The sequence below is a fragment of the Opisthocomus hoazin genome, chromosome 2 (assembly GCF_030867145.1).
Source record: "Opisthocomus hoazin isolate bOpiHoa1 chromosome 2, bOpiHoa1.hap1, whole genome shotgun sequence".
NCBI classification, from domain to species: Eukaryota; Metazoa; Chordata; class Aves; order Opisthocomiformes; family Opisthocomidae; genus Opisthocomus; species Opisthocomus hoazin.
The window spans coordinates 66773270-66794396 of NC_134415.1; the positions used below are offsets into that span (position 1 = coordinate 66773270).

At 41.7% G+C, this 21127-nt stretch overlaps 2 protein-coding genes across 4 annotated transcripts in view; both read left to right on the forward strand.

The window, feature by feature from the left end:
• HBS1L (HBS1 like translational GTPase) overlaps positions 1-7060 on the forward strand; it is a 67415-nt gene extending 60355 nt beyond the window's left edge. For both annotated transcript variants that reach the window (XM_075413999.1, XM_075414000.1), the window contains 5 exons: positions 1710-1800; positions 3419-3527; positions 4133-4233; positions 5163-5307; positions 6396-7060. In XM_075413999.1, the coding sequence (XP_075270114.1) occupies positions 1710-1800; positions 3419-3527; positions 4133-4233; positions 5163-5307; positions 6396-6407 (458 nt within the window). In that variant the 3' untranslated portion in view covers positions 6408-7060. The remainder of the gene's footprint in view (positions 1-1709; positions 1801-3418; positions 3528-4132; positions 4234-5162; positions 5308-6395) is intronic.
• A 1355-nt stretch (positions 7061-8415) lies between these two features.
• ALDH8A1 (aldehyde dehydrogenase 8 family member A1) lies at positions 8416-20473 on the forward strand. Of its 2 annotated transcripts, XM_075414001.1 has the most exons (8): positions 8416-8695; positions 9309-9478; positions 13573-13720; positions 14131-14286; positions 15678-15827; positions 16474-16775; positions 17553-17714; positions 19427-20473. In XM_075414001.1, the coding sequence occupies exons 2-8, from the start codon at positions 9341-9343 to the stop codon at positions 19877-19879; spliced, it is 1509 nt and encodes a 502-aa protein (XP_075270116.1). In that variant the 5' UTR covers positions 8416-8695; positions 9309-9340; the 3' UTR covers positions 19880-20473. The 2 variants fall into 2 exon arrangements, with proteins under 2 accessions (XP_075270116.1, XP_009930235.1); XM_009931933.2 differs by lacking the exon at positions 8416-8695 and having other exon boundaries at positions 9236-9478; positions 16474-16730.
• Positions 20474-21127: the final 654 nt, after the last annotated feature.

The following is a 21127-nucleotide window of genomic DNA, read 5'->3' on the forward strand; positions in this document are numbered from 1 at the left end:
TAGTATTAATATTCAGCTTTGCTGTGGAGTGTTACTGCTGTTAGTAAGTTTGAGGGTGTCGAACAACCTTTAGAAATTAATCTTAAGAATTAGATATGAAAAAGCTTGAGAATTAAGTCTCTGCTGTTTGATGTTCAAGAGATTTGTCACTGATCCTTTCATAATATACAAACTTTCAGGATATAATTGTCCTGAGCAACTACAAAAGAAAAGAAAACAAGATTTAACATTCAATATATTTGATTTCTGAAAAGAGGAATAGCTAAGTCAAGAGATTGAATGTTTAGTTGTTTCCTGATTAAGCTTACTGTTTTTGTCTTGCAATGTTGTTTTTGTTTCATGTGCAAACAGAAAGATAAGGTTATGATTTTCCTACATTCACCAATGAATAAAAAAATAAGCCCTCAAGATAAATGAATAGGTTTCTGTATCTAAGTATTTAGCCTGAATTCAGCAATATGCTGGTTCACCTGTCCTGTTCTGTTCAGAACTAGGTCATTCAGTGCTAATTTGGGAAGCTCTTCAGTGTGCCTGTTTATACGGTTACATGCATGTTGTCCACGTGCACAGGAATGTTACAGTGATGTGGATGAATGTGGGTGTCAGACTACTGTAGTCACTCCTCTGTTTTGGGAGTGGAGGAAGCAGAATGGAAAAAGATGTATTTTGTCTGCGTATCCCCACTGGTACAATTCTATGAGTTTTGTTTTGTACTGCTTCTTGTATGGCTGACGTGGGCAAAGGTTGGGGCTATTAGTTCATTAAGCATGTGTTGTTTATATTTAATGTAAAGGAGAGACAATTTAATTCATCATGCAATATTTACTAAAGATAGTGTGCACATTAGGATTCTAGTTTTTCATTTCAAGAGGCTGAGTTTCACTTAGTCTCTGAGGATGACATGTATATGTGAATTATTCATCAACACTGCTTAAAAAGCAGCACTTAACATGTTTGTAGTCAGATGATGCTTTCTGGCATGCTTTTAACAAGTGGTTTTGGGAACAGATTTGCAAATCAATAAATACAATCTGTAGCAAAATAGGACTAGATGCTATAAGTGTGTGCAGTATTTACAAAAAGTGGCATTTTTTTCTTTCCTTCCTGGCGTCTGCCAGAACCTCAGAATATTGAGTCAGGAGCAATTAGTTTTGTCCTCACCCACCAGCCGGGTTACCATTGAAAGCGGCTTAAATACATCAAAACCAGAATAAAATTACTTTTAAAGAAGCTTTCTAATAGACGCAAAGTCATGAACGAAAGGCATCGGTTATGCTTTTTTATGAAAGAGTCAGCAAACCCACTTAAGGTAAATGAAAGTTGACATAGTACCATTAAAGTATATGAAAGATGCGGTCTAGGGTGTGCGTGTGCCTCAAAGGATGGGTGGGGCAGGTACGGTGATAGTAGTACTACGGCGTTTTCAGGACTGCGTCATCCGTGCTGTGTGACAAGTGCCAGGTCCCCTCCTCTGGCTTAAATAAAGCCATGTTATTGTGCAGGGTGGGGTGAGAGAATAGTGAGTCCTCACCAAGGGGGAAAAAAGCTTCCTCAGTTTTCTCAGTTAAAAAGCTTTTACTCTCAACCCATTCATACTGAAAATTGATGAGTAATGGTTGATGAAGCACAAATGGCCCAAGCAGAGCTGTTTGTTTGTAGCTCAGAACCTAGGTACTTCACTGTGAGGTTCTGTTCTTACTCATTTCCAGGAATCACACTGCATGATGAACCAGTTGATTGGGCTGCAGCAGGAGATCACGTTAGTCTCACTTTGACCGGCATGGATATCATCAAAATCAAGTGAGCAAAACCGGGTTTCAGTCTAAGTAACGGTTTGTTTTTAATGAAAAGCTTTATAGCTATTACACTTAACAATCAGCGGTTTACTTGAAGAATGATGTGGCTACCAGGATATTTAAAACCGAAGTGATGCATATCACCTGGCCTGCATGTACAAACGTTGGAAACATCTGCTACATGTACAACGGCAACTTCAGAAGAATACTGTTAGTTTTCATACTGTGACCTAGTGCTGATGCTGGTGACCTTCGAAGCCTTTTTCCTAAAGACTTGTCCTTGGACGTTTTAATTGCTGAATTAAGTAAATCCTTATTGCTAAGTAAAACAAAAGATTTTTGAAGAGCTTTTCGAATCATAAATCATTCTTACAAGACAATTCCAAACAACGGCCATTGCGTACCAATAAGTGAATCTGAGCAAGTGGAATTGATGGAAACAGTTCATTCAACAGATTTAGCTGCTTGTAACATTTGTTTTGGTAAATGTTTTGCTGACCATTTTTGTTTTGGGTCTGATATATTCAGTGAGACACAGCAAATCTCTTTGTGTCTATTTCAGTGTATAGGTTTTATGCCAAGCATTAGCCTCAGGCTTTTAGGTAAGTGTCAGTAGTTGTTCAGGCTAGAAAATTGGATCCATGATTTGTTCAGCTTTTTTACATTCCAGCTGGACTTCAGACAGCAAACTTTCAAGCTACTGTTTGAAAAACTCCTTGCATTGATGGTCTTGCAAATTTATGCTCTGCTTTTAAGGGAAAAGTAGAGGCTCTTCTGTATTGCCATTTCATAATGGGGTGTGATTCTCTGTGGTAAATGGAGGGAGGGGGAAGTCTTGTTGTACTTGTTGAATGAGGGCTTGAGTCAATTCGTTACCTTGATGTCACTCATCTTTTGGAGGTATGTTATATTTGTCAAGAAAAGATAAGAAGTTTTAAGTCCTCTTGGTAATGATGAAATTTGGTTACATCTGACACATACGTTTAATTGTACTGCTTGTTCTCTTCAGTTATGTTTTTCTGGGTGGGATTAATTTTTCTTTTATTTTAGATGGCTAAAACTAGCCACTTTGAAAAAACTGCGTCTTGTCTACCTTACCGACTTGCAATGGTTTGCAGCTTTCTTGTGACTCCATGTAGACTTTTTTGGAAATGAGTGCTGCTGAGAGCGTAAGTTTTGCAAGTCCTGGTCACCATGTTCCTTTATCCACAACAGAGTTGAGTTACAGGCAGCAGCACTGCAATTTTGGGCACCCTGCAGTATTTTATGCTATTCATCTGGAACAGTTAATCTCTGAATGAAAGTCTGTTCTTCAAAGTACTTACGCACAGGAAACAGTGATGTTTTCAGAAACTGATTAGCAATGGACGTAAGTGTTCATTGAACTAGACCGACCTCTTCATGCATACCCACAAAATACTGTAGACATTCTCTAGGAATTAATTTTATTGCAGGCTTTAATACGGTGTTCTGATTTTCCCCCCCCCCCCCCCCCCCAGGTTATATCCAAGTGGTGTTGTCTTTGCTTTGCTTGTCTTAAATATTTATCTTTTTCCAATGCAGTGATTAACATTTTGCATGTCAAGATATATAGCAGTTTCTTTTGTTCTCCTTTCTTGCAGTGTTGGCTGTGTGTTTTGTGATCCCAAGGAACCCATTAAAGTTTGCACTCGTTTCAGAGCTCGGGTTCTCATCTTCAATATTGAGGTTCCAATCACTAAAGGGTTTCCTGTAAGTTTCTGTGAAGGTTGCTGTGTTCATTACAGGTTGCTCAGGGCTTTTCCTCTCCATGTTCCGCCCCCCCAGTATGAGAGGCATTTAGCATCCAGAAGTGGTTCTGTCCCTCTAGAGGAAACGGGTTATTCTGTAATTTGAAGAGGATGTAAGGGACTATTGTGACTGCTTATTCGTATTCTTAGTGGCTTTTAATACATAGCAGAGGCATTTCAGAGAACATGAGTTCCACCAGAGTCAGGCTGGGCTGTCCTTAGAAAGCTTGCGTGTTGTGGGGACAGAATGATGCATTTAGTTGTAAGATACCTTTTAAAATATCAGTTCATACCACGGAACTGCACTGAAGTGGCAAAAGCAAAACACCTAAGGATGAAAAATGTATTTATGATCGATTAATACGTGACCTTTGTGTTGTATCTGTAGAGATCACAAAGTTTAGGAACTAGGAACGGTTACTGAATGGGAGGCAGAGCCTCCTGTGAGAGTTCTGTAAGCATTTGTTTAAAAAAATCAGTCTTAAAAGATGTTGATGTTTTCAAGTTTTAACACCTAGGATTTCTGATTATTGTAGAATGTTTAATAACTGAAAAAAATACTTTTAGGTACTTTTACACTATCAAACTGTAAGTGAACCTGCTACTATTAGAAGACTGTTGAGTGTCCTGCACAAAAGTACTGGTGAAGTGACAAAGAAAAAACCGAAGTAAGTGGTTTGAATACTTGAGAATTACTCAAGAAATGGGCTGACTTTTGATTAATATACGGTATAACAAGCAGATTCTATTATGAAGCAATAATGTGCTTATAAGAATACACTTTCATTGTTTTAGTTGGTTTCAGGTTTAGATTTCAGAGTGCTTTACATAGTGAAAAACAACCTCCTGCCTGCTTGATAAGTGCTGAACACCTGAGAAGTAAAATGTCTTGCCTAAGGTCACTTGTAGAATTGGGAGTGAATCCCAGATCACCAGCCCTGCACTTCAAGGATTTTTAATTTTTTTTTTTTATGGTATTTCTTTTCCTCCTCTAATAGCATGGAACCCTTGGTATAATTCTGGAGATGTCTTAAATAAACTCAATTAGACAATGGGTCAGAGAAAAAGAGATTTACGGAGTCTTCCCATAAAGCTAAACTGTAGGAACATCCCTCTAATTATTTAAAAATGTATTTGGGTAGAAATGCTATTTGATACATACGACTTTATCAGAATAATCCTTTTCCAGAAATTGCATGGCTGAAACTGTTGCTGAAGGGTAATGGGTGAAAAAAAATCATGACTTCTACAGAGCAATTAATTGTCTCTTTAGTTGTTGGGTTTGAAACAAGGCTTGATTTCTACTAGACATGAAAAAACAGGTACTAATGAGATAATTAACTTCAAAACAGTTTGCTAAGTGCTGTGGTGGATTTTCTTCTCTAGAAGTTTTTAAAGAAAATTCGGGTGCCTTTTTAAAAGATATGCTCCAGGCAAATGAGTTTTCAGTCTGGTGGCTTGGGTTATACTTGAAATCAAGCTTGATCATTCTACTTTTGGCTTTTTAAGTTGGTTTTTTTTCCATTTATTCACTGTTCTCTTTTTCATTTATGCGTGCATATATTTATAATACAGTTTTCTGCCTATTTACCTGCAGGTTCTTAACTAAAGGACAGAACGCGCTAATAGAACTACAAACTCAAAGACCTGTTGCTCTAGAGTTGTATAAAGATTTTAAAGAGCTTGGGAGGTTTATGTTACGCTACAGTGGTTCCACTATTGCTGCAGGAGTTGTCACAGAGGTATGGCGTTTTTGTAACTGATTTTCTATACTGTAAAGGAATGGTGTTAACTTTCACATAGCATTTAGTTTTTATGGTGAAGACCTGTTTTACACCCTTTGGCCTGGAAAGTGAAATTATTCTGCTGAAAAAGAGACAGGGCTTTAGCAAGATGTAAGGAAAACTTGCCACAGTTCTGTTCAATTTATTAGGAGCAAAAATTACTCCATATAGCATTTTTGAGTGTTGCGCATTTTTTCCCGCTCTCTTGGGTTAAAAAACAACCCTTCACTATTTTAACATGCATCAGTCTTTCTGAAATCAAACTGTTTGTATAAATATACCAATTTGTAAATAAGAAGTGTTGGCCATTTTTACTGGGGCTAGTTTGGGTCACCGATCTTATTCTGTTAGCATTAAAGACAGTCGTACATTTGATTCTTACCAATGCCTGTAGACATTTTCTGATCCTGTGTGAGAGGAAGCAAAGACTGTGGGACTAGATACAGGTGTTTTGCCTGCTGTTAGGAGCAAAAAATGTGAATGTCCCTCTGTTTGTCACTTTAAAAAATCTTACTGTGATTTTTGGGTTAGAATTTAAGTTCTGATTCTAGGCCTGAGGGAGAGCAGTTTAGTCACATTAACCCAGTTCTAGTACTGAGACTTAAAGCTTAGTCATTTAATGGAACTAGAGTGTGAGAGTTCCTGGCTTCTCCCTGTGTGTGTAGGAATGATGTGCTAGGTCTGTCAGAGGCTCTGGGCCGTATGGAGCTTTGATGATCTTAACAGTTTGTCTGCTTTTAAAGAGGATCCAGAATTAGGGCTTTAGTCTCAAACCCGTTTTTCATTAAATTGAACTTGGAGTGAGTGGAGTCCTGTTTAGATCTGTGATGCCCAGTGTTTGTAGAACTGGGGACTAAATAACTCTATGATTGTTATTTGGGAATTACTGTTTCAGTACTTGTGATCTTGTTCTAGAGAATTTCAGAGCAAAAGGAATTATTTTTTCCACAGCTAACTATATCATGTTGAAAACAGCTGCGATCGTTTTACAGTTAGTACTTCATTTTTCACCATAGGGTTTTTTTTCCATTTGCTTGTATTTTTAGATTAAGGAATGACCGTGGTGCCAGATCTTCCACTGTCCAACCAAAATGCAATCAAATATCCAAACTTCTGTTTAAGAATCCAGTTACTTCAGTTGAAGGAGCAAGTGCAATTAACTGGGGAGAAGATGGTGATGACAAAAGTTAAGTTTTGTGAGATGTCTGGGGAGCCCTTCAGCAGTCTCTCCTGCTGCAGAGCAAGATGCCAGCTGACAAGGGACTGCTAATGTTGCACTTCTCGATCTCAAGAATCTCGTGTGTTTCTCCACGTGGAATTTAGCCCTTAGAAAGCCTGACGGAAAAATCGTAGAAAGTTGAATTAGAGAAAAAGGTGATGAATCATCATGAAACAAACTCCTTACTTCCAGACATAAATTGTTTACATATTTTCTTTGATTTGCTTTTTTGCTGCACATCAGTTCAGTAAGGTAACTTTATTGGTCTAATATATTTTGAGGTTTGAGTTGAATGCATATTCAGGGAGAGAAGAACTATTTACTTTTGTTTCTAGAGAATGGCATGTAGTATTATACAGGATTGTTTTCCCTGTCCCAAAATTTATTTAAAAAAAGAAGTTTTCTTTTGCTGTGTAGTGGAAGCTGTGCCAACATTGGCTAATTTTATTTTTTAAACTGTAAGAATAATAAAATAACTTCATCTGAGCATAATTTTTGTCTCCTTGATTTTTTGTTGTTTAAACAGTTCTAAATTGTGTGAAATCATTCTTTGCTTTCCATAACTCAGTAGTTTCAGAGTAAACTTATGAGTTAAAATGCGAAACTGGCATGCGACTTGTCTTTCTGTGGAAATAATTTCAGTTTTGCTCACGTGTTAGTGCGGCTACTGCGCGTACGCATCTCTTTCGTCCAGACTTAGTGCTCTCTTGAACAAAAGCTGGCAGTTTAGTCTCAGGATGTATGCTAAAGCCAAATTGTTTTGCTTACTCAAGCCTGTAACTCCTTTCCGCTTTTCAGTAATGGGGTAGGCAAAAACTCCCAGCTGGAAAGAGGGTCCTTCTGCCACCTCCAGCGCAAGCTCAGGGCAGACAGACTTCACTGCAGCTTGGAAGATTTGTTTTCAACAGGCAGTGTGAGAGGATGTGAGGTATTCCAGGACCTGCACATGAGAGCGGGGTGGAGACGGCTCTATTTTGGCCCTAGTTGGTAGTGTGGGGAAGGAACTAAAGTGCTTGCTGCAGAGCATCAGTTGCTGGGGTTAACTGAAGTAAAGCTGTGCCCTGCGTAGTGAAGAGCACAAAAAGCCTACGATCGTTATTTAGTTCAATCACGTACGGTCCATCCTGACTCTTCCCTCATGCTTTTGCTGGTAGGTAACTTTTTTGCCCCAGTTCAGCGGGACCTGCACTTGACCACCTACATAAATTGTACTGTTGACTGCATGCACGTTTGTGGAAGTATCAGCAATGCTTTATGTGGAGATGACTTTTGTAAAACCTTGTGAATCTGAAATGCCTGAAAGCTGTTATCGGCAAAACTGGAGCTTATGAATTATCACTGTTTGTTATGTCTTTTTATAGTCCAGAAATTACATTTAAATACTTACTAGTTTCAACATGCCAGCCGTGAAGGTTTCAGTGCACTTGTTGGATTCCAGAGATCTGTACTGCCAAGCTCCTGCGCTGAACCTGTTCCACTTGAACTTGCCTTCAAACCTTGAAAATGTTTAAGTTGCTTTTAAGTCAGGGGACAGCTGAAGTGCTGCAGGCAGAAGAATGTGTCCTCAGTTTCAGTAAAATCCCTGCTGGTTGTGGACAAGTAAGTGTGGTATGGGATGAACCTCTGATAACCCTTCTTACACATGGTTGCATTAAATTCTGAGGCTCAGTATTCTGTGACTACAGAAAATCTACTGCCTGCTTTCCCAATTTGTAGCTTGGGAGAGCCAGAGGTATTACCTAATCCAGTTTCAGCATGACTGCGCTGCCTTTCAGCACTGATTTGAACTCTGCCCAGAGGCACCAGTTCGTTGATGCATGAATGATCTGTTGTCATCCATCTCCTGGTGACAACATCCTGCACTCCAATATGGATGTGGCGTTTTGAGTACCTCTGGAACGCAAGGAGGTGGCATGTAGTCTTAGAGCAATTTGATAATCTAAACATTCTCTATTGGAGAAAAATGTCTTTTAGACAGCTGTTACTGGGCAGTTCAGGTACTTGGGAAGCTAAAGAAAAACCTAATCGTATGTAACGGGCTGCTCTATAGTTAGGTGACTTCCACTGGAATATATTGCTTCTTTTTTAAAAACTGCATTTCTGACAACGTACCACGGAGCGTACCAGGTAGGATCATGCTTCTCGGCTATTTTGAATTGAAGGGCCACTCCGCTGCTTGTATTGCTCGATGTTTGGGGATGTTGGTGGAAAAAAAGATAGTTTCTTATGTTTGAAATCTTATTTTGGCAGAACCATTGTTTTTGGGGTTACAAGGAAAAATATTGATGATGACAAAGCAATAAACATGAGCTACAGACATATTAGTCCAAGTGTGTTTTCTGTATGTCTCCTGATGGTAAGGAGCAGGTCCCTGGCTAGGTGTTTCAGTCTCGAATTATTTTTGTGTAGCAGTTGCAAAATGTCTTTCTTCAAACTTGAGCTTGAAAAACTGGTATAGGGAGAAATTTCCCAGTCAGACCATTCTTCTTCTCCCCTTCAGTATTTTATTTCCTATAGACAGAGGAGCTCATCTCTAGCAGCTTACCTGAAGCTCCCTGCTTCAACTCCTAGAAGAGAACAAAGCATCACAGAAATAGTACTTTTTTCCCCCCCTTTCTTCTTTTCTGCTGTTGTTGGCGCTTGTGAGCGAGCAGTGCAGGGAAGACAGAGAGAGGGGGAGGAGTTCGGACTCGCTGTGCAAATACATACAGAACTACTAATCTAAATTGATATCTTGTAGAAAAAAATCTCCAAAGAAGCAAGCGGCTAACGATGGCTCACTCAAAGGCGCTCTTGGTGCTGGAAAACTTTATAGCTGGCAAGTTTGTTCCTTGTTCCTCCTACATAGACTCCTATAATCCATCCACCGGGGATGTCTATTGCAGGGTGCCAGACAGTGGCAAAGAAGAGGTGAGTAGTATCCAAACGTACAAAGAACTGAAAATGTTAAATGCACGTAACTAATATTTTGAGTGCGAGAGCCTGAAGGTAGGAGAACAGAAAAACACTGAAGACTTTAATGCTTAAATGAGTAAGTTCTTGATTGTATTGTAGTGCTGTGTAATCTGTTGCTGCAGCAGCAAATACTGTTATTTTTTTTACATTTTGCTGGTAGAAAGTTACAGGCTGGATCCTAGGCTGGTGTGAATCTTCTGAAGCTTTAGTTACTGCAGTGGAGATCCTTCAGCTGAAGTGGGAGATGGCTTGTACACAAGTTAACAATAACACTCAGACTGGCAGTAAGTGTAAAGAATCTGAAAGAGAGAAAAGAGTTTATTGATCACTTTGGTGAATAAACTTAAAGGCTCTGTATACAACTAAGTGTGTTCTTCCTGAGTGTCTGGATAATTTGCAGTTGTCATTTAAAAGGATTTTTGGCTTGCTGGCCCTTCCCTAAAGTATGGTAAAAAGCTTTGAGACGCCTCTGGTTTTGATATTAGCAGTTGGATATGAAGTGGAGGTGATGAAGTGGCTGCAACGAGTCTGTTTCTTTATAACGTAGCCTGTCCTCTGCATCGCTGTAGTGTTTCCTAGTCCTGTGCTCTCTAGTGGGGTGAATGTCTCCTGGTGCCTTATATCTGTTCAGGTGTGGATGGGCAGTGTGACTTTCATCTGGGGACCTACCGTTTCATTGATGCTACTTTATAAGGGACCTACAAGCGTGTGTCCAACAGAGTGTTTCAGATTTACTGAAGAGAGAAACGTCTGGAAAAGCTTGGATAACACAAAGGCCTTGGCAAATATTGACGAGTAGCGTACAGCAATTTCAAAATGTTTTTTGAAACAAACTGCTGCTGTGTCTAGCTGTTCCCTTCACTTGCATTTCAGTCCTGTTGACATCTTTACTCTTTGCTTCTCTCAGCAGAAACCTTTGCACTGTAATTTCAGCTGGGTAAATATTTGCTAGATGTTGATGACCAGGGGTTGAAGTGCAACAGGTTGGGTTTGCTGGAATACATTTGTGTAAGTTCATCCCAACCCTAATGATGCCCGACAAGACTTCTCTTTGATGTGCAGGTGCAAATCTTCCTGTTCATTCATTTGCAAAATCAAAAAAAAAAAAGGAGAGAGATGTGAGAATGCCAGAACAGCCTAACAAAAGTAGGCTGCTCTCTGTGCTGGAGATACAGTTCAAATGTACTGAAGAGCAATGGCTTTTCTCTTCCAGCTTTCTGAGTTCGTGGTTGTGCGTAGCAGTGGGAACCCAGGTTAAACACCCGTAAAGTCAGCAAGTGCTTTACTCCTGCCTTTAGACCGCTTATACAAGAAGGTCGGGCTCTGTAGAGCTGGCATACGCTGGTGACTGATGGAATATGCTGCAGAGGACAACGCAATCACACACTACATGGAGGGTATCTAGAGATACCAAAAAAAGCAGCTAGACCCAGATTCAACAAAGAACTTGGGATGCTGATTTCTAGCAACGCTCAATGTCCAGTTGGATTTTTTCTTAGGTAGTTTCAGTGGAAGGTTAGAAGGAAGAACGGAGACAGACAGCAAAACTGTTGCTGACCCTGGAATTTAACATCAGGTCAGCTGCAGTGGCCATTTCAGCCAGCTTCTGCCAAAAACACCAAATGTTTTTTTTCAGGAGTTAATTTGTCCCCTAGCTAGATGTCTTAAATTCCAAATAGCAGCACCAAACCAAGATGACCAGGTGCCCTGTATCTCCAAAAGACAGGCTAGTGAGGAGTAATGAGTCCTGGCAAGTTTGTCCTTAAAAAAAGAACCTTGCTCCTGTGCATCATCCCCTGGGAATCGTGTCCTGAGGGCAGTTTTGGGTATTTTGGTATCAACGTTTTACGACAGGTCTGGATTGCGTATTCTTTCTCTGTGTCTGTCTCGTGCAGAAGAGGAAAGCAGAAGGAAGTGTTTCAGACACAAGAGTTCATAGCTGAATTCTTACGCCTGTTTTCTTTGTGGCTCGACTTTCTTTGCTGCTTTTGCTAGTCAAACCAAGTAACTGTTTAACCTTGCACGCTCTATTACTTATTCTGTACCAATCTCTCTCCTTTTTTTCCTCTTGCTATTTTTTTTAGATCAATCGACTGCTGCTTCCTTCCTTCCTGTGCTGATTTTCTCTTGCTGCTTGGGAAAATGTGACATCTTCCTCCTTCTTGACACGCTGGAGGGTTAAAAATGTGGGTAGCCTTAACCAGCCTTCTCTGGAGGCAGGCAGCACCCTGTGGAAAAGGAGGCAGAGGAGAGGACAGCTGAGAAGCAGCACCACAATGGCACCTAATGACGGGAGGGGGGAAGAACAAGTTAATTAGCGAGGGTGGTACGGTGAACCTTTTCAGGGTGGTGTGCTGTCTGCACCTGGCTCGCTGCAGAAGCTGCGGTTCCCCTTCCCCAGGCCTGTTTGGCCCTGCTCCAGCTGTTGGGTGGCTGGCAGCCCGCCGGTGGTACCCCAGCAGTGGGCTGTTGAACTACAGTCAGAAGGGTCTGGGCTTGGCCAGCAAGCCGTGCAACCTTGTGGCGGTTGGTTCATTCCCACCCTGGCCTCCGTACCAGTATTGTTCTGGCCCTCGTCCTTATTTTAAGGGAGACTGTAAATTTTGAGGTGCATGGGGGCAAGAAAAAAAGAGAAGGATTTCCACCTACTTTGAGCTCTGGTGCCCTCATTAGTAGAACATCATTGGAGTACCTATAAATTACTTTGTGGTGGTTTTTATAACAACCATCATGATCTGAAGGAACAAGTTTGGAACTCAGTTTTGTGGAGTTGATGGAAAGGAGTCTGCTGCGACTACATGGGAATGAGCAATGTGGCAATATTAGGAGAGGTTGGAATTATCTGATTAATCTTACATCAGCATCCTCTTGGTTATTGACCTGGGCAGATTTCCAAAAGCTGAAGAAATTTATGAGCAAAAATTATGGGAAACAAACTAAGACAGCTTTGGCTAAAAGCCCACCTTGATGCATATATTAGACATTGGAAGCAATTAAGGAGTGGTACATAGGAAGCAAAAACTGAGAAATAGGGCAGTAAATTAAAATATGGAAGGATGTTGGTAAAGATCTTTAGGCTGGTAAACAACATCGAGAAGGAACTGGTTATAAATTAATAGATGCAGGTAACTTTTGTTTAAGAGCCCAGAGGAAATGACTGATGGAAGAGAGCGATTTTTGGTGAATTTTAATCCTTCAAAGTCTAGTCTACTTTGGAAAAGTGCTGGTAATCTGCCACTGTTCAGAAAGGTCAGGCTGAAGGACCGTGCAGTAGTTGTATACATCTCAGGCAAAATACTGGTGAGGCTGGTATGCATCTATATGAAATGCATATAAAGATCTTTCACATCTGTAGACTTCGTTAGGTATCTGATGAGAGAACTGACTAAACCCCAAGAGTTTTAGAAAGGAGCTAATTTTTTTGTGTGTGTGACGGCATTGATGAGTTTCTAGCTGTGATCAGGTAAGATTAAAATTTTTTTCGGAGTGTCTATTCTGTAAATATATTCTTAGTCCTTGCTTGAATCAGCTGGGGGAAAGGGAAGAGGAAATCAAAGGCTAGCAGGACAATATGGTCTGTTCCTTCCCCAACTCCTTACTTTCATCATTGCCTGGTGTGGCTGAAGTCCTGTGTTTCAAGGACTGGACATTTAGACAGAGGCTGCATTTGCTCTGGGAGGTTCTTGCACTTTCCCCCCTGAGAAGCAAGATTCCGTGTGGGTTCAGCCAGTGGCACTTGCTGGTGCCAGTTGACCAGTCTGGCATTTTCCCCAGGCCTGGAGGGTTGCCCACGAGTTGCTGGAATGTAGAGAAAAGAGTTATAGCAAAATAGAACATCAAGAAAATAAACTGTCTTGAGTTATGGGGTAGTGTCTTGAGAAGATGAAAATGGAGAAGCTATCAATAGTCATAACTCTGAAGAGATGCAGTCTTCCCAACAGTGTGATCTGGAATATTAGCCTCTCAAATATGAATTTATCTGCTAATTGTTTAATATTCTTTCTAAGGCCTCCTATTAATAGTCACCATTCCTCTTTTGCTTTTTTCAGGTGGAAGCTGCTGTCAAAGCTGCCAAAAATGCCTTCCCAATTTGGTCCTCAAAAAGTCCATTGGAAAGATCTCAGATCCTGAACAAATTGGCAGACCTGATTGAACATGACCTGGAAGCATTTGCACAAGCAGAGTCAAAGGATCAGGGTAAAAACTGGAGCTGTTCATCTCAAATGTAGAGTGTCTTCCTGAATATTGAAATGGGGGATACGGTCCAAATTTTTAGTGTGGTATGAGCTGCTGGTGCAGGTTGGAGTTGATGTACATGAACTTTGTAGAAGTCACTGATTTTGGATTCCTGGGGCATCCTTGCTTTTCAGAATTGCTGACTTTGACTGCAGTTGTTAGGTGTTTGTAATGCAATACTACAGGGGAGCTGGTGTTATTGGCTATGATTGCACTGTGCTGGGGATTACTTGGGCACAGGACAAAAGACATTTCCCTAAAACCATGCAAACCACAATGTTCTGAACAGTTTGAAGCACTGTTCACATTGGTGTTTAGATGAGCCATTTTCCACCTGTAATAACACAGCAGCGTGCTTGGTTTTCTTTCAGGAAAAACTATTACGTTTGCTAGAACAGTGGACATCCCTCGGGCCGTGTACAACTTCCGATTCTTTGCCTCTTCCATCCTTCATCACACGACAGAGTGCACCGAGATGGCAACCATAGGCTGCGTGCATTACACCTCGAGGGCACCTGTGGGAGTTGGTATGGTGCTCCTGAAACGCTGAAAAGCTTGGCAGAGTGTCTGCCTCAGCAGCGGCTCGACAAAGAAAGAGGATTTTTCAAAAGCATTTATTCTCTCTGGATCATGTGCTAAGCACAACCAGTCTGCTAAAGCATGAGCAACTTTCTGTAAAATACGTTATGCTACTTCATGGTAAAAAGAATGCTTATATGCCCTGAAAAGCATCTGGTTTAACCTGGTAGCTCTCACCCTCAAAGCTTCTGCACGTTGTCCGTGTGTGCCTGCGCGGGTGGGTCGGTGTCACTGTTGGGGGTCAGCGGGGCCACCAGCAGCACCCAGCAGCTGCTCCCGTGGGGGAGCCAGGTCCTCCTCGCCCATGGGGAAGCAGTAGCAGTCTGCAACGGGACACTTCAGCCCATGGCCGGAGTGCACACGGGTGGACTAAACCTCATTTCTCTGGGGAACTGCTGAGCCCAGCCACTAGATGCTGCTGGTGCCTCGGAAATTATGCGGCTGTGCTGAGCTGACGGACGATGGAGTTGTAATGATTCCACTATTGGGGGTTTTATCTAAATATAGATGAATGTTCCACATTCACGCTTGGATTATTTAAAAAATAAAATTGGCTAACCTAGAGGAACCATTTAGATGTTTTTGTGAGCAGTGGGGAGCGTGAGTACTTCTGGTAAAATTACTCTCATAAAGGAGAGGCGTTTGCTGCTTCTGCTCCATCAGACAGCGAGAAGTCCTGTGGCTTGTGTGAGCAGTCACACCTAACAATTACAGGTGTTTTTTCACTATTTCCCTTAAATATGTAAGGTGAAAGTATTCCCAAAAATTCTGAAAAAATTCTGGTCATTCAGAAATTTGTGGAAACAGCAGTTTGTACACTGATAAGCTTCGGTGCTCATAAGTTAGGCTAAAATTTATGGGGAAAATATGCTCTATACATTATGCATGCTCTTTTTAATATTAAAATTGAAGCTTTAAAGAGCAACAGAAAGCAAGAGTGATCAGAGCTAACACATTACATTAACGTGCTGTTTGCTAACATAGAGTGTTACCAGAGGCCAGTTGATGTAGATGATAGTTATGGCTAACCTTGTATTAAAGTTCCCAGAAAACACCGAAAAGCTTCCTGTGAATAGAAGATTCTGCCCTGAAGAAGCAGCAATATTTATTCAGAGAGTTTGGCTGATCACTTTTAGGATCATTTGCACAATTCTTTTAAAGTTCTCTGCCTGTGAGAAATGTTTCTAGCTGCAAATTTGTTGTACAATTGCCTGGAAATAAAAGCTGTAGCCCAATTCCCTTCATAAATCTGAAATGGCGTATAACTGCTTGAGGTCAGAGAAACAAGTTTTGTATCCCAGTAGACTGAACACCTGTCTTTTGTGGTTTTGCGTTGTAGCTGGTTTAATCAGTCCTTGGAATTTGCCACTATATTTGTTGACCTGGAAAATAGCTCCTGCCATCGCATGTGGAAACACTGTGGTTGCCAAACCAAGTGAGATGACATCTGTCACAGCTTGGATGATGTGCAAGCTCTTGGAGAAAGCAGGTAAGTCCCGTAGCGTGCTAGGGAGGGGGAATGGGGTAGAAACGCTTGTCTCTGCACTGTTGTTTTGTTGCAGAAGTCAGAAAGTGCTCAAAGACTTTGGGAAAGACTGTTAGCTGAATGTTGCACTGGAGAACAAAAAGGTCTCCCTGTCCTCATACTGTCCCAGCTCCCCACCCCAGCTATTGCCCATTTTTTCCCACAACTTCTCATGAAAATTATTTGTGTGCCTCCTTTCCCCCTCCTGCACTCCACTTAAAGGTGTCCTAAGTCTGTGGTGCCAGCAGAGAAACTGTGAGAGCATAAGAGAGTGAGAATCGGCTCTTGGTGGCTGTGTCATGGCTGTATTTGTTCACTATTAAGAAAAACTGGGAGGACAACTGCTTCTTCCCTGAATGACTGAAAACTGGATCTCTGATGCTGGATATCAGGCAAGCTTGGCTAGTCAATGGAATTGGCTTTATCATTTAACCCATGACCCCCAGAGCTGTTTAACATCATGCGTTTCGGCTACTGCATAAGTTAAGGGTCAGTCTTTGTCACCCTAGAGCTACTGGTAATTTTCTAACTTCAGGGTCGAAACACAGCAAGGAGAAACCCACCGAGCAAGTGAAAGGGTACGATGATCGTGTGCCTCTCTTCCCATCAGGGGTACCTCATGGGGTGGTGAATGTGGTGTTCGGAACGGGCGCCAAGGCAGGAGAAGCCCTCGTCTGCCACCCCGACGTGCCTCTGATCTCCTTCACGGGAAGCACGCTGACGGCCCAGCGCATCGTGGAGAAAAGCGCTCCACACTGCAAACGGCTTTCGCTGGAGCTGGGGGGAAAAAACCCCGCCATTGTCTTCGATGACGCCGACTTGAGCCAATGCATCCCCACAACCCTGAGGTCCAGCTTTGCCAACCAGGTGCCTCCCGCCTCGGCGGCACACAAGCCCTGTTTGCAGCAGGAGGTGTGCCTGTGTCTGAGAGCGTGCGTGTGCGCCTGTGTGCATGTGCACGTAGCTTTGGATCCAAACCCTAAATTGTCAAGGTCTGTTTCAAGATTTGGTGTTGTGAGCAAACCCTAAGTAGAAAAATATGAAAAAGGATTCATTATTCCATGAGGAGGGAAACAAAGTAATAAAGGGCTCTTCTTCATGCTCTCCATCAGAAAGTAACAAGGTGTCATTATCCCTCTCAAAATAGATATATTGCATATCCCTCCAGGAAGCTGCTTCTTTAAATCCCACCATAAAAGTAAGTGGGAAGCTTGTTGATTTGATGGAATTAAATTAGGAGGCTTCCCCCAAAATTTTACCAACATTCCTCTTCCCTTATCACCACGCTCGAGAGATATCAGCAAAGCCAGGAAACAGTGTCAGGGCATATGTTCAGAAAACCAGCTTGGTAGCAGAAAAGGATTATCAGGAAGTGAAGACAGAGACCATTCAGAACTGAAAATCATGTTTCCTATGAAAAATGTTGGAGAAGAAGGCATGCAATCAATGAAAAATCAAATTTACTTGTGTGAGTGACTGCACAATCCTGATATTGTTGTTTTGTCTTTTACTTTTTTTTTTAATCTGGGAAAAATCCCACTTTTCAGTATTGGTGAATGTAGTTTGCACTCCAGAGGATGCAGGGACACCAGTCACATTCTGGGACGTGTCTCCTAGTACTCATCAATAGTACAATGTAATATTAACTAATATTGTTGTTTTTCTTGTTTGTTTCTTTCTTTTTGGTAGGGTGAGATCTGTCTCTGCACCTCCAGGATCTTTGTTCAGAGGGGCATATACAGTGAGTTTTTGAAGAGGTTTGTGGCAGAGGCTAAAAAGTGGAAGGCTGGGAACCCCTCAGATCCTACGGTTGACGTGGGAGCACTGATAAGTAAAGAACATCTAGAAAAGGTGATTTATGTGGAGTTTACGTGATTTCCTCTCATCTTTTAGAGGGCTACAAAAGGTGGTTTCAAAGGTATATGGAAAGGACCATGTCCTCTCCAAGATTAGCTCTGAGGGATGATGATTCAAAGCCATTATAAGGTACCTTTTTGATAAGAATTCTATTGCCTGTGGTGTGGGATCACGTGATTATTCTGGAAAAATCAACTCCATAGGGAAAATAATTTTAAATGATAAAAAATATTTATTCCTGTTTGAGTGAAATAATTCAAAAGGGTTAATTCTTAATCCTGAATTTATACTAACCAATCTTAGAGCTCAGCACCATTTTTATGGATTTTAGTATTGCATTTACTAAGATCACTTATTTGCCTAAGAAGGTAGTTAACAAAGTAAAAGTCTTATGTGTTTATATCACTGGCAAATTCTGGGGAATACAAGACAGTGCCGTAGGACTGCTTGCACTAATTTGGAATTGCCTACGTGTGGAGGGCGACTGAGATGGTGCACAGTTAGACATAGTCTGCTTTAGTGGCTTATATGAAATGAGTTTTTTTGGTATCAGAGCGAGTTCAGGAGAGCAGATGCTCATATCCCAAAGTTATCTGACACAATCAGCATAAGCGAGAAGCAGACTGAAAACCGCAGAGTGAGAGAGAAAGCCAGACCTTTGTCATGCTTCCTGACACCTCAGCAAGTTCTCCAGGCCTGTTCTGAAGTAGGGTGGTAGAAACACCCACTTCCCGAGGTCCTCAGCTTGTGGCATCACAGAGGACTTTCGAGTCTAACCTACCAAGGTGGTTAAAAAAAAGGAAAAGAGAAAGAAGCCCTGTGGTATCTCTGTGGTGTTTCTGTAGGGAGAGAAACCAGGCAAAGATTTCAGAACAGCAGAAGCAGATCAATAGCATGTCCTGTGTGTTCAAGATAGAATATGATAGCAGCAGCCATGGAAACAGCTTTAGTTATTTATCGAGGAGATTTTCTGCAGCATTCACGGCTTCATCATCCCAGTGGTATGTAAACATTTAACAAGCCTGCCTGTGAGGTAGGAAAAATACTACTGATCCCTTGGAGTAAATGAGTGAACTGTGATGTGGAATACGTGGCAAACTGCCCAAGCTCCTGGAAGGAGGGAGGGAGGGAGGGAGGGAGGCTCTGGGACCACTTGTGTTTTCACCAGGGGCCCTGCCTTTCTGAGAATACTTAGCGAGAAGGGCCAGCGGTGTTGCCTGCTAGGCTAGCAAGTGTCTGGAGAGAGACAACAATTGTTCTACAGCAAGAAACACCCAGCCTTACTTATCAACGGGCACAAACTGAAGCAGAGGAAGTTCCACATGAACATGAGGAAGAACTTCTTCACTCTGAGGGTGACGGAGCCCTGGAACAGGCTGCCCAGGGAGGTTGTGGAGTCTCCTTCTCTGGAGATATTCAAGACCTGCCTGGACGCGGTCCTGTGCAGCCTGCTCTGGGTGACCCTGCTTCAGCAGGGAGGTTGGACTAGATGACCCACAGAGGTCCCTTCCAACCCCGAACATTCTGTGATACAGAAAAAAAACAATGAAAACTAGGGCATGGTCTTTTGTTGTTAGGAGGGAAGTAAAGGCAACGTGATTCAATTGGAGGTATTCAGGGGCTCCTGTTGAAGTGTCCAGACTGGAGAGGTGGACCCTCAGCTTTTGATGTCCTTCAGCAGTGATGTTTTCCTGATGCTTCCCCAGGTCAGGAGCTATGTGAAGAAGGCCCAGGCTGAAGGAGCCAGAGTCCACTGTGGAGAAGGAGTGGATCCCTTGGCTCTCCCAACTGGCAACCAGAAAGGCTATTTCATGTTGCCCACAGTTATTGCCGAAGTCAAGGATGAATCTTGTTGCATGCAAGAAGAGATCTTTGGTCCTGTGACATGTGTGGTAGAATTTGATACAGAAGAGGAAGTGATCGAAAGAGCCAACAGAGTGAAATATGGCTTGGCAGCCACTGTGTGGTCCAGCAACGTGGGACGTGTTCACCGGGTGGCACAAAGACTACAGTCTGGGTTGGTGTGGACCAACTGCTGGCTTGTTAGAGATCTGAACTTGCCATTTGGTGGGATGAAAGCCTCAGGCATAGGAAGGGAGGGAGCAAAGGATTCCTACGAGTTCTTCACAGAGGTCAAAACCATCACAATAAAGCACTGACATATGTCAATGGAAGTATTTTAGAGTAAAATAAATGACAGTAATTTGCATTACCAAAAATGGCTTTCTAGAACACAGGCTGCTAGTGTGGACATCTTTTTCTTTAACTTTTGTCGAGTAATATCAGTGACAGCTGAAAATGGTCATCCCAAATGCTAACGTTGAATGCAGCCTTTCATGTTGGATGAGAAGCTCAGTGTGGACTCCACAATCAACCCATCCCAAGCCAGATGACTTGCTTATTTTACAGATCCTAAAGCTTTTTTGAGTATTCCTGTCTCAAAAATCTCTCCCTCTAAGGCAGATTACAGAAAGGATGATATATATCTGTACCTGTGGTTGGTGAATTACCTTGAGGGACAAAGTGGCAAGCACATTGTGAGGCTGATTTTGTAATGGGAATCAGTCTGTTTCCCTATAAACGATATGGTCCACATACCCACCCATATTGCACTTGACTGATATCAGATAAGGACGAATGCTACAGCACATGAAAAGCCTGAGGCAGTACCTTTAATCTACTAGGTGGTATTAAACCTTGGGATCGTGAAATTCTCATGACAAAGAGAAAATAAATGTTTTAATTATAACCTGCTTTGTGGTATGGAGCTGAATCATCCTAAGCCTTGTTCTCTCATGATTTTGAAATGACAGTCAGTTGTTACTTCTAGGCCTCAGTGATGGTGTCGTTCACATCCATGCACAAAGATTTGGCTACATCAAAGGCAGTGTCATTCTTCGTTAATAAAGATTGGAAGTGACTACTAAGAGAACTAGCTGTTGGAAATGTTTGTCACCAAAATGTAAAATGACTGGCAGTTTTTCCTCACTCATCTAAATGCTTTTTTTTTAATGAGGTATCTCACAAACTTGTTTGCACTCCACAAAAGATTGGATGCACATTTCCCTCTGCCCCGAGATGGCTACGCTGCGATTGAATTTTTACAGCAGCCCGTCATGATTTGTTTTTCAAGTTTTGGGATGAATTTCACATCAAACAAAGCTGCACAGAGTTTCATAAATGCCTGTATTCTGAGAAGAGCTAATAAGTCATTGGGATATTTTTTTCAGAACTGCTGGGGAAAAAAAGGGCACCTCTAAAATACAAAAAAAACAATGAAAAATTATTACTGGTGAGATGTGAAAGAACAGAGTAGCAAGGTGCTCTGCTGCTCCTTTGCACATCGAAAAGAAAACACAGAGAGAGATTTGGGGTTAATAGAAAATGCAAGTTTATTTTTTGTGCAG